This window comes from Dreissena polymorpha, chromosome 6, assembly GCF_020536995.1.
Source record: "Dreissena polymorpha isolate Duluth1 chromosome 6, UMN_Dpol_1.0, whole genome shotgun sequence".
Classification (NCBI taxonomy): domain Eukaryota; kingdom Metazoa; phylum Mollusca; class Bivalvia; order Myida; family Dreissenidae; genus Dreissena; species Dreissena polymorpha.
In genome coordinates, this window is record NC_068360.1 from 50,948,347 (window position 1) to 50,966,713 (window position 18,367).

At 35.9% G+C, this 18,367-nt stretch overlaps 1 protein-coding gene across 50 annotated transcripts in view; it reads right to left on the bottom strand.

The window, feature by feature from the left end:
• LOC127834539 (uncharacterized) overlaps nt 1-13,335 on the bottom strand; it is a 165,488-nt gene extending 152,153 nt beyond the window's left edge. For 48 of the 50 annotated variants that reach the window (XM_052360445.1, XM_052360448.1, XM_052360449.1 and 45 more), the window contains exons 1-4: nt 12,427-12,921; nt 5,427-6,418; nt 3,121-3,479; nt 1,602-1,667 (exon numbers count right to left, since the gene is read on the bottom strand). In XM_052360445.1, the coding sequence (XP_052216405.1) occupies nt 3,130-3,479; nt 5,427-6,418; nt 12,427-12,764 (1,680 nt within the window). In that variant the 5' untranslated portion in view covers nt 12,765-12,921 and the 3' untranslated portion in view covers nt 1,602-1,667; nt 3,121-3,129. Of the gene's footprint in view, nt 1-1,601; nt 1,668-3,120; nt 3,480-5,426; nt 6,419-12,426 lie in introns of all 50 variants that reach the window. The other 2 variants (XM_052360476.1, XM_052360497.1) reach the window with 1 other exon arrangement.
• Nucleotides 13,336-18,367: the final 5,032 nt, after the last annotated feature.

The following is an 18,367-nucleotide window of genomic DNA, read 5'->3' on the forward strand; positions in this document are numbered from 1 at the left end:
ACCTGAAAATTTAAAGGAGTCATCTGCCAGTCATGATCAATGAAGTGTTCTGCCGTGAATTTTTACTGTTGGGGACAGGGACCCTTTAGGGTTAAAAAAGTGGGGACAAAAAGGAAAAATATGGGGACAGAGAAATATATTTGTAGCAGAATTTATTTTTCAGAAACAAATTATATTTTACTTGCACTTTTAAATTTGTTTGTTTTCTTCTAACAGCAAGTCCACAGGACGTAATATTCTAATTCAACCATGAATATTTTAAAAACTATTTAAAACTGTCAACAATAGTCAACATATTCACAAAACTTTCAACAGATTTATGGTCATTGAACTCAGCATTGTGTGTCAAAGTACTTGTCCAATAATTAGAACTACCGATAGTAAAGGCGTTTTTTGTGTGCTTTATGCGCAAAGTGTATGTCATTGTGTTGTTGTCAAACAGTGACCAAGACAATTTTCGAAGCCAATTTGCTTGGAACATATGTTTAGGGCCAGGGGTAGACTTTTTTGTCATTGCTAAATGATGTTGGGACTTGGGAAGACTCTGTTGGGGTGTTGTTATTATTATCGTCATATTTTCTAATTTTACTTGCCGGAGGACAAAAACTACAATGGATTTTGTTTTCTTCGTCCGGTCACTTTACGCCATTTTGATTGGTTGTTATAATCTCAACTTACCAATGCAATAAAGTGTTATTAAAGTAAATTTACCATTGGCTGCACAATGACGTCACGTCCAATGATATAATTCGTTTTGATTACACACTCACTCGATTACCTTACCGACTTACCAATTGAATTGATTAGTTTTTATTACTAATTCCTGTGCGCTGGTGGACCCATATACGGAAAACAGGTGGCGGCAAATCTTTTATTTTTGCGCCAATGACGCCAGGGCGCATCCACGGCAGAAAACTGTCAATGTACCTATGAAGTTTCATAATCTTAGGCGTAAGCATGCTTGAGTGATCATCCAGAAAACATTTTACTATTTTTACTATTTCGAGTCACTGTGACCTTGACCTTTGACCTAGTGACCTGAAAATCAATAGAGGTCATCTGCCAGTCATGATCAATATACCTATGAAGTTTCATGATCCTAGGCTTAAGCATTCTGTAGTTATCATCCGGAAACCATTTGACTATTTCGGGTCACTGTGGCCTTGACCTTTGACCTAGTGACCTGAAAATCAAAAGGGGTCATCTGCCAGTCATGATCAATGTACCTATGAAGTTTCATGATCCTAGGCCTTAGCGTTCTTTAGTCATCATCAGGACACTATCTGGTGGACGGACAGAAGGACCGACAGACTGACAGGCCAACATGTGCAAAACAATATACCCCCTCTTCTTCAAAAGGGGGGCATAATAAGTGCCTTATGATTAATATGTCTCAATTACATTTCAATAAGATCTAAAAAAAGTATATTACTAGCATAATATGATTTTATTCTTTTAATTTTAAGTTTTAGAAATAGATATATTAAATTTGTTTTTCTGAAATCAATTGACTTTTCGCACAAAAAAAATAAAAATCCCAAAATTGCATTTTTACCCAAATTGGCCATGAAAAGGCCTGATAATTAAAATGTCTTTGTTACCTTCTGTGTATTCAGGTCATCCTTGTCCACCACATCCTCAGCATCCTTGTCCCGACTCAGCAGCCACTGGAGCAGCAAAATAGCTTGATGTTTTTCTTGTATGTATATTTAGGATTCACACAAATTTATATAAATGTAATGAAAATCAATAACAGATGTTCAACAGCATAAAATATGGTAAACAAGCAAATTCGTTGAATTGATATCCCCCGCCTATATACTTCTGTACCCAGAAGTGTTATATTTTTACACTAAAAAAAACATTTTTTTGAAGATACAAAGGGCCATAACTATGTTATTATCTGATGGTGTACAATGCCATTTTGCGTGCATCATCCTCTTATGCATATATATATACTCATACCAAGTTTCAATGAAATCCGCCAAAGCACTTCCAAGATATGGCTCCGGACACAAAAGTGCCTATAGTAAAAAGCATTTTTTCAAGATACAAAGGGCCATAACTCTGTTTTGAACAGATGGTGTACAATGCCATTTGGTGTGCATCATCCTCTTATGCATATATATACTCATACCAAGTTTCAATGAAATCCGCCAAAGCACTTCCAAGATATGGCTCCGGACACAAAAGTTCCTATAGTAAAAAGCGTTTTTTCAAGATACAAAGGGCCATAACTCTGTTTTTAACAGATGGTGTACAATGCCATTTTGCGTGCATCATCCTCTAATGCATATATATACTCATATTTATTTTCAATGAAATCTGCCAAAGCACTTCCAAGATATGGCTCCTGACACAAAAGTGCCTGTAGTAAAAAGCATTTTTTCAAGATACAAAAGGCCATAACTCTATTTTGAACAGATGGTGTACAATGCCATTTGGCGTGCATCATCCTCTTATGCATATATATACTCATACGATGTTTCAATGAAATCCGCCAAAGCACTTCCAAGATATGGCTCCGGACACAAAAGTGCCGGACGGACGGAAGGACAGCCGGACGGACGGACAACGCCAAAACAATATCCCTCCGCCTCTGGCGGGGGATTATTAATAAATCTCACATCAAGTGTTACATTTCTGTAAACATTGCGTAAAATATTAATATATACTCCTCCAAAGATTACTTAAACAATTTCATATTTTATTTAAAAAATATTCATCCATATACATTTCTTACATGGCATGGTGTTTATGGAAATGAAAGTCTAAAAATAGCCTCAGTTGCTATGTACATGTGCATCTATGTACAAATACGAAATTTTCAGTTGAAATGCTTTGTTTTTTTCATGCGAAGTTTACAAGAATTAAATTTTAGGACCATAACTACACAAATGTTATGACAACAATAACATAATATGCATTAGATCTAATGTTCCAACAAAAACCCTCACATTGTATAAGCAGATAACAATATGTGTACATGTACATAAATTATTTGTATCTTTAACTACACACTTTATGTTGTATTGTAACATCACACACTACTATGTTTGTATGCTAAACAACACATTGTAATTAAAATACTAATCACTAATTACAACAACTCATACATACATGTAAACACTATTCCACTCTGAACACCAGGATGTTGTCGTCCCACTGTCCCACAATGATGGATGATGTGGTGCTGCTGTAGCAGACTGACCGTGGCCAGCTCACTCCATCCTCCTCAGTAGCAAGATTAGCCAGCTTACTCTGCCCCTCCCAGCCCACCTGTAGTACAGTGTGCGACTTGGCTCCACAGACCAGCACCTGGCCTGCAGGGGTCACATGTAGACCATGTGGGCCATTTAGTGCTGGGTCTGTGTATGTAGCCAGGAGTGTGCCATCCCTGGCCAGGGTGTGAAGCTTGTAGTTGTAGTAGCTGGTGATGTACAGCCTGTCTCCTGTGGGACTCACAGCACACTTGTCTACTGCAAAACAGAGTAACATCAAGATATTGAAATACTGTCAATGTTAAATAATCTTATTAAACATACTGCAGTGATATTGTATTACGCATATGTTGTGATAAAGAGGCCTTTACACATCTAAAATATATGCATACATTTCAATGATTCAATAGTTAAGCGTGACAATAAACTTCAGTAGCAGAGCTATTGTGTAAACGTTTGACATGTTGAAATGCGACTGGTGAGTAAGATATGAATTGAAGCAAAATTACACAGTCTATTCGATTGAAAAAATTACACATACAGAAACAATTGCTCAGTTCAATCAACATGTTTATACCATGTTACTATGTGCAGCATGAATAGATTTTCCACACATGTATACATGTGATAACTATGTACTGAAATTAGTGAAATTGACCAAAGCAGACATAATTCATGTGCTGTGTTACAACGTTATTTGTGTTTTTCAAGTGTTTATAACAGGAAAAATAATATTCAAAACAACAGTTATTGACACTTTTCTAGCTAGTTAGATACAAAACCAATTTCAACAGCAAAATGTTTAAATGAACATACTACTATAATTACAATGAAATTAATACATACATTTGAACACTTCATAAAAGAATACAACCACAAGAGTACCTATGCTATAAGGCGTTATGAAATTATTCAATTTAACAAACATATTGTACATGTACAATCATTTAAAAACCACAAAATTAAGACAGGGTCAGAAAGTGTATCTTTCCCAGGAACTCAGTTTCTATTTATAGACATGTCATGTAGTGACAGTCAAAATACTTTATTACTCATGTTTATAAATCAATATTAATTTCTGAATCTAATTGTTTTGGCTACAATGTACTGTAGCATTCAAAGGGCACATATGAATTATAGAACAAATATTTTATAATACATCAGCGGGTTTTCTGCTATGACATCTGAATTTTATTTTATTTTCATCTCACAAAGTATATAACTATAATTTATATGATTTAAAAAAAACAAAAACAAGATCAAACCTTATGGGTCAATATTTGTTGATTAAAAAAATAAATCCCAATTCGGTTCATTAACTCGATAAAACTTTCCAAATTTGTCATTGTATGGATTTAAAACAAGAGCACAACATAACAGGTGCCAACGCTCGGCTGCGAAAGCTTGTCAGATTTTTTTTAGAGGTCACAGTGACCTTGACCTTTGACCTAGTGACCCAACATTTGGTGTGGCGTGTAGAACTCATCAAGGTTCATCTACATATGAAGTTTCAAAGTTGTAGGTAACAGCACTTTGATTTAAGAGCCTATATTAAAGTTTATATTAAAGGTCACAGTGAGCTTTGACTTAGTGACCCAAAAATGGGTGTGGCGCGTAGAATTCATCAAGGTGCATGTACATTTGAAGTGTCAAAGTTGTAGGTGGAAGCACTTTAATTTTAGAGCCAATGTTAAGGTTTAAGCACGACGCCTACAAAGAATGTTAAGGTTTATGTTAAAGTTTTATATTATAGGTCACAGTGACCTTGACCTTTGACCTAGTGACCCAAAAATGGGAGTGGCGTGTAGAACTCATCAAGGTGCATCTACATATGAAGTTTCAAAGTTGTAGGTGGAAGCACTTTGATTTTAGAGCCTATGTTAAAGTTTTATATAAGAGGTCATAGTGACCTTGACCTTTGACCTAGTGACCCCAAAATGGGTGTGGCGTGTAGAACTCATCAAGGTGCATCTACATATGAAGTTTCAAAGTTGTAGGTGGAAGCACTTTGATTTTAGAGCCAATGTTAAGGTTTTAGCCAACGCCTACAACAGACGACGAGCTGGCTATGACAATACCTTGGGTATTCTCTGAAAACAGCCGAGCTAATAACAAAATTCGACTAGACTCCTTTTCCCATAATGGCTAGAAAAATCCCTGTACATATTACAAATGTTATCAGGATGGATTCACCATGATTCTTACCTTTATATTCAAATGACCTATAGAGACTGCAGACCTGTTTGCCATTCAGTGTGTATTTGTACAGTTCTTCACTAGAGATGACAAAAAGGACTCCTTGGTGATGGTCAATAACTCTACATTCATGTTGTAACTGAAACTTCCTGCCAGGAACGAGCTTTCCCTGGTTGACAGTGATAAACTGGACCTCATGTATCTTGCTATCATGGTCATTCACTGCTACTGCAACCTCACTGGGTGTGATCAAACAAATGTCAACTGGCCGAGCATTCACATCCCAGTGACTCACCACCTGGTACTGCTGGTTCAGCATCTTGACATTCTGATTTGTACAGTCTACAACCAGTACATGCCCATCGGGAAGAACACATATGCCACCGATATAACATTCACCTGAATCACTTGGTATTCTCACATTGTGCTTAGTATTACTCTGGACATTAAACACCTTGCTTGACTTTCCTAGCAGAGTTAATGCCTGCTGTATTATATGCTTACATTTTATGCTGGCTATAAGGCAGAGCTCCTTATTATCTCCAATTTTCTGAACAAATTCATGGAAATGTGACAAGTCATTGTGAAGACTGGTGCATTTATGAATAGAACTTGTAACTGACCCTTTTATGCTTATAACTTCATCTCTCATCTCGTTTAGTTCCTTCACAGTAATATTATCAAATTCATTCAAGATAAAAAGAACACTCCTACACATCTCTTCTTTTAAATATTGCTCATGTCCGCCTGATGTACCCACATAACTATTACCACACTCATCTATATCATCTATATTAAAATTTAAATTGCCACGCATTTGTTCTATCATGACTGCCACATGTTCCTTATATGTTCTTAGCAATGCCTGAACACTGAGCTCCTGACTGATCTGAAGGCTTTTGATTTCTCCCAGAACAGTTTCCAGCTCCACTGACAGTCCCTGTAGGTCTGTGGGCTGCATGTCAGTCAGCTCATTAATTGGAGTCACTTTACTGCACTGGCTGAAATAAACAATCAATACATGTACATACCAAGGAATAGTCAGTGATATTATGTAATGCTTTAAACAAATCTACACATTTAAACAAGGGCTGTTTGTAAAACATGCATGCCCCCCATATGGGCTGTCCATTGTAGTGGCAGCCATTGTGTGAGCACGATTTTTGTCACTGTGACCTTAACCTTTGACCTAGTGACCTGAAAATCCATAGGGGTCATCTGCGAGTCACGATTAATGTACCTATGAAGTGTCATGATCCTAGGCAAAAGCGTTCTTGAGTTATCATCCGAAAATCATTTTACTATTTCGGGTCACCGTGACCTTGACCTTTGACCTTGTGACCTCAAAATCAATAGGGGTCATCTGCGAGTCATGATCAATCTACCTATGAAGTTTCATGATACTAGGCAAAAGCGTTCTTGAGTTATCATCCGAAAACCATTTTACTATTTCAGGTCACCGTGACCTTGACCTTTGACCTAGTGACCTCAAAAACAATAGGGGTCATCTGCAAGTCATGATCAATCTACCTATGAAGTTTCATGATCTTAGGCGTATGCGTTCTTGAGTTATCATCCGGAAACCATTTTACTATTTCGGGTCACCGTGACCTTGACCTTTGACCTAGTGACCTCAAAATTGATAGGGGTCATCTACGAGTCATGATCAATCTACCTATGAAGTTTCATGATCCTAGGCGTATGCGTTCTCGAGTTATCATACGACAACCACCTGGTGGACGGACCGACCGACCTACCGACCGACCGACCGACATGAGCAAAGCAATATACCCCCTCTTCTTCGAAGGGGGGCATAATAACAAGAACTATGGAAATGGAAACTAAATGAAAGCATGATATTTTGAGGCTTAATATGGAGGGAGAGCTTATACTTGCACATGCCTGTCTGTCCTTCCAACAGTGCAACTTTTATGTCACACGTTACTCAACAAGTATTCCAGACACATTACAAATACAACTAAAAATGGCACGGCAGAGGCCGACGGGTATCCCAACGCGGCACGTATTGCCATAAAAGAAGTTCAGTATCAATTAGAAGTGAATCGGTGTAGAAATGAAAAAGTTAATGTTAAATAACCTAAACAAGTGCTGTCAGAGGACAGCGCGCTCGACTATTCGAGTGCTTGACAGTATAACGTAAGCCATCATGGGGTAATTGTTCAAATAATTCAATAAGATCAAAGTAATATATTCCGCAATGTATTGAACATTTGTAAAGACATAAAACAAAGTAATAAGATTTTATTTCAAATTTGATAGTAATAGCTTGGGTGGAAAGTTTGGACGGTCCTTTAAAAATAAAGTAAACAAGGCAATTGTCAAGCAATCTAGTCCCCTACTGGCTCCACCATTGTCAGAAATTCCACCATTTTCAGAATGTTATTTCATTTGGTTGCCATAGCAACCACAATTTTTGACTTAGGAACAAAATGAAATGACGTGCATAATGTCCATATTTCCATCTATCCATGTTGCAAGTTTCATGAAAAAATATTAAGAACTTTTAAAGTTTTTGCAGGATTCAGAAAAGCGTGACAGACTCACAGACAGACACACAGACAGACTCACAGCCAGACACACAGAGCGCAAACCATAAGTCCCCTCCGGTGAAACCAGTAGGGGACAATAAATATTTGTATTTTAGAGGGGGTATAATGTGGGGTGTGGTAATTTATTAGATGATCTTTCGAAAATAAAGAATTTTTTTTTGGAGGGGGGGTTGGGGGCAGGGATTCTGGGTTGGGGCGTGGGGTATTATTTGGGTGGAATCCATTGTGGTATTCAGGTAAGTGTTGTTTTGTCAAAGTATTAATACAAGTTTATCATAAATAAAGAAGTTATGGCAATTTAACTAAAATTTACTATTGACCTTGAGAGTCATGGTCATTCAAAGGTCAAGGTGAAATTGAACTTGGCAGGTACAGTACCCTCATGATGGTAAGAAAATATTTGAAGTTTGAAAGCAATAGCTTTGATACTTTATAAGTCAAGTGGATCTAAACACAAAATTTAACAAAATATTCAGTTACTAAGACAAAAAGGGCCATAATTCTTACAAAATGCTTGATACAGTTGTCTGCTCTTGTTTATAGGTTGGGGTCATGTTGGTAAAGAAGTTTGCAAAATGTGAAAGCAATATGTCAAGGGACATTGAAAATATTTGAGGCGGTACGTAAACTTTAACATAGATTTATCAAAAATATGCATATTCTAAGTAAAAAAAGGGCCATAATTCTTACAAAATGCTTGATACAGTTGTCTGCTCTTGTTTATAGGTTGGGGTGATGAAACATGAAACAAGAGATGTGTTTTTCAGAAAAACAATGCCCCCTATTGCATCGCGTTGAAGCCATAAATTTGACATTTTACCTTCGAGGATGACCTTGACCTTTTACCACTCAAAACGTGTAGCTCCATGAGATACACATGCATGCCAAATATCAACTTGCTATCTTCAATATTAAAAAAGTTATGACCAAACTTTAACGAAGGTTAAAGTTTAAGGTAAGAAAAATAAATGATATTTGACCTTTGACCTTGAAAGATGACCTTGACTTTTCACCACTCAAAATGTGCAGCTTTGTGAGATACACATGCATGCCAAATATGAAGTTGCTATCTTCAATAATGCGCAAGAAATCAAACTTTAACCAAGATTAAAGTTTTGGGACACACATATACAATGAATGAATGAATGAATGATGAATGAATGAATGAATGAATGAAGACAGACAGACAGACAGACAGACAGACAGACAGACAGACAGACAGACAGACAGACAGACAGACAGACAGACAGACAGACAGACAGACAGACAGACAGACAGACAGACAGACAGACAGACAGACAGACAGACAGACAGACAGACAGACAGACAGACAGACAGACAGACAGACAGACAGACAGACAGACAGACAGACAGACAGACAGACAGACAGACAGACAGACAGACAGACAAGTGTGACAGACTGACGGACTCACAGCTAGACTCACGGACACACAGAGCGCAAACCATAAGTCCCCACCGGTAATACCGGTAAGGGACAAAAACAAATAACACCTAGAGTAAGGGGAATTTTGACCCCAGCGTCAATCTTCACGCTAATTTTTTTGGCAAAATAGACCTTCGGGCTAATCAGATGGAATTTTGAATAGCCCGAAGACATGTTTGATAGCCCGAAGAGGTCAATATAAATTTTATGACTTTTTTGGCATGGAACACCAAAATAGTTATTAACAATCAGAAAATCTACTTCCATTAGTAAAAACAGATGCATGTGATTACAGTAATAAAGGATATTTTGTTTCCTGTTGAAATGCATTTTATACAAAATGCACCAGATGATTATGCTGTTTATTTTAACTTTATTATTACACATGTTCTCATTCAATGATTCCATTAATCAGTTTGACCGGTGTTTGGTTTTATTTAAAGCAAATTGATTATTATTGTATTATTACTAGGACAATCGCCTGTAAATTTCCGAATTGTCGGCATGTGGCTTCAAAACAAAAAGGCCACCGTTTGTGTTAAATGCCCAATCTACCAAATGACAATGTCTGCTTCTTCAATTTACTCCTGATGTTTTGATAAGCATGTGTCAACCGTGAAAAGTATTGTATATTTGTAAGCAGATTATAAGTAGCAAAGTAGGTCACGTAGCAGAAAGAGATTACAGAATAAACGAAAGTTCTACAATTATTAATAATTAGTTGAAAAAAACGTCTCCTAATACGCAAGAATAATTGAGTAAAACATATGGAAATCTATCTGTATTAAGGATCAATTTGTTTGTAAACCAATGCGTACAATATCCCTTACAGACTCTTTTATTTTTATTGAAAAATTACTTCGTTCATTTTTCATGAATTATAAATACATTTTCGAAAAACACTTCTAAAATTAAATACGCTTCTAGATTAGTCATTATTTTAAAACATTACGAAGTGACCGATGCGTTAACATCCCGAAACGTGATCTACGCATGGTCAGTTTGAATAATCTCATCTCGATTGGGCATCATCATTACTTTAAATAGCAACATAGCCGGATGTTTACACAACAGTTAAAAAAAATGGCGGCCGCATGTGTTCATGCAATTCTTTAAAAGTATAACGTCATTTTAGGCATTTAAATAGCGAATTTAATCGTGCATCTTAAAAACGGGTATAAATCAGGTTATTGATATAACGCTCAAATATTTAATCGACCTGTCGGGCTATTTTATAAGCATTTAGGATCGACCAACTGGCCCAAGAATCAACTTGGGCTTCGGGCTTGTAGGCTTATTCGAAGACTGCCCCAGCGTCATGATTTGATCAAACTATGTAGAGGACCACATAATGATGTTAAACATCAAACATTAAACCCCAGACCCTTGTGGTTTCTTAGAATACAATTTTTAAGGTTATTTACTACATCAGTCTAATTAAATCATTTGACACATAGGCTTGGTTAGTTTTGACCCCAGACACATGATTTGAGCAAACTTTGAAGAGGAGTACCATACTTTGTTACACACAAAATATCAGTTTTAGAGAAGTTTTTTTGTTGAGATAAACAATAAAGGTGTTTATACATCTGATCACTTGGGGTGGCAAGTTTTGACCCCATCAACATGATTTGAAACAAACTGAGCAGAGAACCACTTTAAGTATTACATGCAAAATAACTAACAATCTAGGACCCTGTGGTTTCTTAGACGATTTGGTCAACATGTATATACTCACTGACAGATCAACTGATCAGAACAACCTCACAAAATGCTCACAACTCTTGCATACCTGACTAAAAAAGTACATGATATTGGCTTACATGTTTCAGATATCTACTTTTCACAAAGTATTAATAACGTCTAGAAGAATCATTAGACCATTTAATTAACATAGGTTCAGTTGTTCATGAAATTGTGTGCAAACACGAACAATTTCATATAATATTGTCTCACTTATTGTTAACCAAATGGCAAATAGCTCAATGAAATTTAATCAAAGCAGATTTTTTTTTTATCTGTGTGCATGTCCCTTTATGGTATATTGTAACTGTTTGATAATAGGTTAACATGTCAACCCTTAAAAAGGGTTTCAACTGTTTTGTCAATTCTGATCATTATTTTCTGAGGTCTAACCTAGAAACTAGTTACTAGTCAAACAGACAAAAGGATGGGCAGACGAGCATGGAGTATGACAGATATAATTAGCAGAGAATCTTGATTTACACACAAGTTAAATAAATTCCATCGAAACACGAAATCAAACTTTATATTGATTATCAATAAAGTGATACATTAAGCTCCCACCCGGTTGGAGAACATAAAATATATACATTGATAAAAAGGTTGCCGTGGTGTAATGGATATGGTGTCCGCCTAGCGACTGGGAGGTCACGGGTTCGATCCCCACCGTGGGAGCGTTCTCTAGATCTCCCCCAAAGACACCAAGTACTGGTTCTAGGCCCAGGAAACGGACTCGAGAGCGTTTATATAAGCCTTAGGCTTTCGATGCAATCGAGCTAAAATAAATAGGTTTAAACTAAAAAGGTTTATTGTTTAATATAAGAAGTGGCCTGAAAGCCAAGTCTGCGGACTGGTCATTAAGTAACTGTATGTAAATTTGTTCTATCTGCAAAAATGTCATAAATCAAAGTTGATATTAGTTGACTGATTTTGTTCATTTATAGTTAAGGATAACATTAGAATGGGACAATGATTTAAGTTTTCTTGAATTAAGTTATTGAAGATTTGAATTACATCTGTATAGTTATTATTAAATTGATTTAAAAATGGCATTATATAATAAACATCTTTTTTAAACAGTAAGTAAATTAAAAGTTGACCAACAAATAACACGCATGTAATCATTAGGAAATAAAAGTAAAGCAACTGCTAACAATAATCTCAATGACTGACTATGGACGCTGGTAATTTCATCATACAATTCCAGTATTTATAATACTAATAAACAACATAATTATTCATTATCAGGTACCTGTGATTAAGCTCAACACATCTGGAGCAGCACAGCTCACTATGGCCATTGCACAATGCTGTTATTGTTTCATTCTTGTGTATGTTGCATGTTATGAGATAATTCTCCATTTTCTTAGAACGTGGCCACTTCATAACTTTATCCTTTCCATAAGGAGATTTTTTATTAAACCACCAACCATGCTTTCTATGAGAGTGAATACATGGTTTGCAGTAATACTTGCGACATTTTTTACAGTAAAATTCTGCATCTATTTCTACAGACCGTTCTTTCTCGCAGATTGTACAACAATAATATTTAACCAAATCAAAATTTCTAGAAAATGCAGATGTTGCCATTTTGATGATTCACTTTCAACAAACAAGATTATACAATCTAAAATCAATTGAAATATTTATGTCCAAGTATTTGTTTACAATAAATATCCCAGAAAACACACACAATTATTATTTAACACAGGCAAGTAATATGAAATTTTGAACTGAACTGAACAGCAACCAAGTTTGCTGTCAAATGACACTTGTATGATAGGAGCAAACAGTGTAACTATGTATACTGTCACCTGACTATTGGGTAATGAGTGTCTTGATTACTTTAAACTGCACAAAGAAGCTGTGTAGATAAAAACTTTATCCCAAAGTGTTTAACACACCACATTTTTAATTGCTCTAATAAATGCCATGTTATGAACATAGAATTATAATGACAATAAAGTAGGTTCTTACATAAACCAATTTTAGTATTATATATCTGATCATTTTCCTCAAACAGTATTTAAAACTGACAGTTAATATAATGATGTACATATATGGAAGGGAATATCGGCCAGTACATGCATGCTGTTAGTTGATATTCTTATTTTAACTACTGGCATATGCTTTCTGATACATGGCAGTTGCATTTTTCCTAGTTATCCACACGCTTTTTGAAAATCTCCGCCGTCTGTCTGTCCGTCAGTCTGTCCTGGCCACTATCTCCTCCTACACTATAAGCATTAGAACCTTGAAACTTACACACATGGTAGCTATGAGCATATGTTTGACCCTGCACTATTTGGAATTTTAATCTGACCCCTGGGTCAAAAGTTATGGGGGTTGGGGTGGGGCTGGGTCAGAGATTTTCATTCATTTTTTTTAGGTTATTTTACATTAACTTCTTCATTTCTACACCGATTCACTTCAAATTGATACTGAACCTCTCTTATGACAATAGGGTCAATCTCAACTATGCATGGCCCCCATTACCAACCCTGGAGCGCCCCACCCACATAGACCGGACTCACCCAAAATTGCCTTTTACTATAACTTCTTCATTTCTACACCGATTCACTTCAAATTGATACTGAACCTCTCTTATGACAATACGGTCAATCTCAACTATGCTTGGCCCATTAACCCTTTCCTTGACAGGTACGCGTTTCTACGACCCTATTGATTCCCTGTCAAATACGCGTATCTACGCCTGTATCGATTCCCTGTTATCTACGCATTTGTACTACCCTATCTATTACCTGATATATACGCGTTTTTACGCGGCACGATTTAATTTGCTATTTAAATGCTTAAAATGACGTTTTAAGTGTAACAGAAATGCATATACACCAGTGTGTTCATCATTTTTCTAAACTGTCGAGTAAACATCCGGTAATGTTGCTATTTAAAGTTATGATGCAATTGGCGACCAATCAAGACGAGGGTTTACCATTTGACATGCGTAAATCACGTTCCGGGATGTGCGCGCTTCGGGCATTTCGTAATGTCCTAAAATAGCTGCTATTCTTGAACCGTATTTAATTTGGATATTTTCCGAAAACGTCTTAATAACTTGTTAAAAATGTTGCAAAAAAAACCCACGTTCCATAGGGATATAATATGACTTGGGTGTAAATCGATTTAATTCTTATTGTTGTTTGATTCCATAATATCGTAAATGTTTGTTTCCGAGATCATATACGAGAATTACATCGATATGTTTAATGGCATGTACACTCAAATGTTTTTACAAAGACACGTGCTTATCTAAAGTTTGTGTTTAATAATACACAGGATATTGGATTATCGGTGCTTGATTGGGCAATAAAACAAAGACGCAGTCGGCTGTCTTCAATATGCCTTTGAACTGACCAACATAATAATTAATAGCGCACGTGCTAATCTAACATTTAGGGATAAGAAACACGGGTTCTAGAAACTTTGAACAAACATGTTTACCGGACACAGCTGAGTAGTCTTCAGATGACGTTGGAGCGTGCCATGTTACCTCGGCGTTTTGTAATTTGGTACAAGAATACACGGGTTTGTCGGCGACTTCTGGGTTATATGTCGGCGATCAGATTATAAACTGGAGTATTTGATAATAAAGTAGCCGCTTAAAATTGGAATTTTGCGAATAAATACACAAACTGAAGACTTATTGAAGACGCCGACATTGCTGGATTTCGATCGGTAATAAAATGCAAAATGCAAATTAATTATATGAATATTCATGGCACATTATGCAACATCCAATTAAATTGTTACCGGTATCTATAAATGTTTATAAATCATTTGGTGAATTAATGTAATAGAAATACCAAGTATTGTACGAATTTTATAAGAAATAATACAATTGATTTTGAAAATGCACGAAGTTGTTTGAGAAACTCTGTGTTTTTCTATAGTTATTTATAAGAATTTACATGAATTTTGAGGCTTGCAGAATGAATTTATAAAATAAAAAAATCTTCAAGAAAGAAGAATTGTAGTTTGAAAAGTAAGAAAAAAAATAATATTCCAAAATATAATTATTTGTATTTGATTCAACACACCAACTTCGCAAAGTTTCTATATGAGCTGGAAAGAGATTTGCATTTAAACCCATTAAAACACACAACGGTCAACTTTACATGACTATAACTGATGAATAAAATAATGTAGAAACATAAGTTTACACCACAGGAAAGGAAATTGTATTAGCTAAAACTTTCATTTTGAGTGTTTTTCAATAATATTTCAACTTTTATGAGAAAATCAGGTTTAAAGGCAATAACGGTTGCGTTACCAAAGAGGTAGATTTGCATTGAAACGCAGTAAAACTCACAACGGTCAACTTTGCATGACTATAACTGACCAATAAATTAAGGTTGAAACATACAGTTTACACCACAGGAAAGAAAATTTTATTAGCTTAAACTTTCATATTGTGTATTTTTCAATAATATTTCAATTTCAGCGATTTTCCTCCTTCTTTATAAAGTACCGGTAAACGGCACTTTCCCAATTACGAAAAAAATACAAATTTCCCAATTGCTGTCCTTAAATTCCCAATTAAAGGTAAAAAAAAAAAAAAAAAAAAAAAAAAAAAATTTTTTTTTTTTTTTTTTTTTTTAAGCAACATTTAGTTAGTTTCCCTTTGCAGCTCTATAGCTTGAACCTAGGTTTATATAATATTGACAGCTTGAAAACACTTGGTTATCAATTTTAAAGTATTTGGGAGCAAAAAATCAAATACACCAATTTCCCAATTTGAGGTTTTCACGACTCGATTTTTCCCAATTTTGAGGTTTTCACGACTCAATTTTTCCCAATTGGACCGGTACAGGTACTTTTCCCAATTGGACAAGGAAAATCGCTGAATTTTTATGAGAATATCAGGCTCAAAAGCAATGAGGGTCATAAAACAGCGTTTTTCCAATAGTGCCTGTAAAGATGGGGTACTGATATTGATAAGATGGCTATCAGCCACTGGTCAGCAGGCAGCTAGGTCTTGTGGTAACTGGAGAGGCTTATATTGGCTAAATGGCTGTCAAGGAAAGGGTTAACAACCCTGCGGCGCTCCGCCAACATAGACCACACCCACCCAAAATTGCCTTTTACTATAACTTCTTCTTTTCTACACGGATTTTCTTCAAATTGATACTGAACCACTCTTATGACAATACGGTCAATCTCAACTATGCATTGCCCCATTATCCACCCTGGGGCACCCCGCCCACTTAGACCACACCCACCCAAAATTGCCTTTTATTAAAATTTCTTCATTTCTACACTGATTCACTTCAAATTGATACTGAACCTCTCTAATGACAATACGGTCAATCTCAACTATACATGGCCCCATTACCAACCATGGGGCTCACCGCCCACATAGACTACACCCACCCAAAATTGCCTTTTACTAAAACTTCTTCATTTCTACACTGATTCACTTCTAATTGATACTGAACCTCTCTTATGACAATACAGTCAATCTCAACTATGCATGGCCCCATTACCAACCCGGGGGCGCCCCTCCCACATAGGCCACGCCCACCCAAAATTGCCTTTTACTAAACTTCTTCATTTCTACACTGATTCACTTCTAATTGATACTGAACCTCTCTTATGACAATACGGTCAATCTCAACTATGCATGGCCTCATTATCCACCCTGGGGCACCCCGCCCACTTAGACCACAACCACCCATAATTGATTTTACTAAAATTTCTTCATTTCTACACTGATTCACTTCTAATTGATACTGAACTTCTCTTATAACAATACGGCCAATCTCAACTATGCATGGCCCTATTACCAGTAACCCTGGGGCATCCCTGAGTCAAACATGCGGCATGGAGTTACGCGTCGGCCTCTGCCACGCCATTTCTAGTTACATTTGATGTGCAAACATTCAATCTTCTTTGCCACATATTGATAAGTTTATAATCACTTCATAATTTATCTATCTTTACTTTGTGTGTGTTATTGACAACTGAAGTTAAACTTTCGAAATTTGTATTAATGCTATTTCTAAAGATGTTCTTTGTTCTTTGTTTTACTATGTGCATTTGGCTATGCTGCTACTGAATTTAACTATCTGTTAACATCTTTGTGGATCTATAGTACTTCTTAAGTCGATTGCTATTGCGTCTCTGATTCAGAATCAGTCTTCTTTTCTGCATACACAGTCATTATAATATATTTCACGTTACAAAAAAGGGAACAAGTATTAAAACCCCAAAATTCCAGCACAAATTACTATTGATGGGTGATCACTCTTAACATCAAAATAAGACCTCCGATATCAACCGTGATACAGCAACTATATCCGAAATCCTCCGGAATGCGGTGAGCTAGTAAAAAATGTCCCCGTCTACATAGAGTCTATTGTTTTGACCAAAGTGATTTAAATCCCACTCTCAACACCTTGTTCTTGTCAAATTGATTTGATACTTTTGATAATTGTACTTAGGTACACTTATGTAATTAGTATTATACGGCTATTGTATATCTTTGTTTTGAGCAATTATCGATGTTAAGATAATGGGTAACTCGTATTCTCCAAAATTTGCATTAGCGAAGGAAAAGACCGTTACATATTCAGCCTCGTTATGAAATCCTATATAGCAGAATTATTAATAAATCATTATTATTTGAACTTGATTTTAAATAGACATCAAAATCCATTGAAGCTATAGCTTGTGAACTGATATTATTATCTGATAAGAGTATTCCATTTTATAAACAGTTATTTAGGTGGTATATCCATGATCCCCATTCAAAATGCGGAACCTACATTTTTTTTGACATATCGTGATTTTTGCACTGTATAGGGCAGGAAATCAGTGCGCACATGCCCAGAAAATGGTGAACCACCTAACCAATCAATACACCCCAAACTGGCCATATGATAAAATGCTGAACTGTGATTGTGGAAATAAAATTATGCAAACATTTGAAGCTGATACTCAAAAATGGGAAGCTGAATATTATTGTAAAATGCGAAGCCGAATAATTTTTAACTGCTGCTTTTTGCATATAGTTATGAAAATGAAAAAATAGCCCTCCTAGAAAGTTGTGTTTTTGTAAGTTCGACATTTGAAATGGGGACCATCGATATGCAAATGTGAAGTTTACAGTACATATCAAACTAAAAATAGTATAAATTACTTTTAAATAAGCAAATTGACTTTCATACATTTAA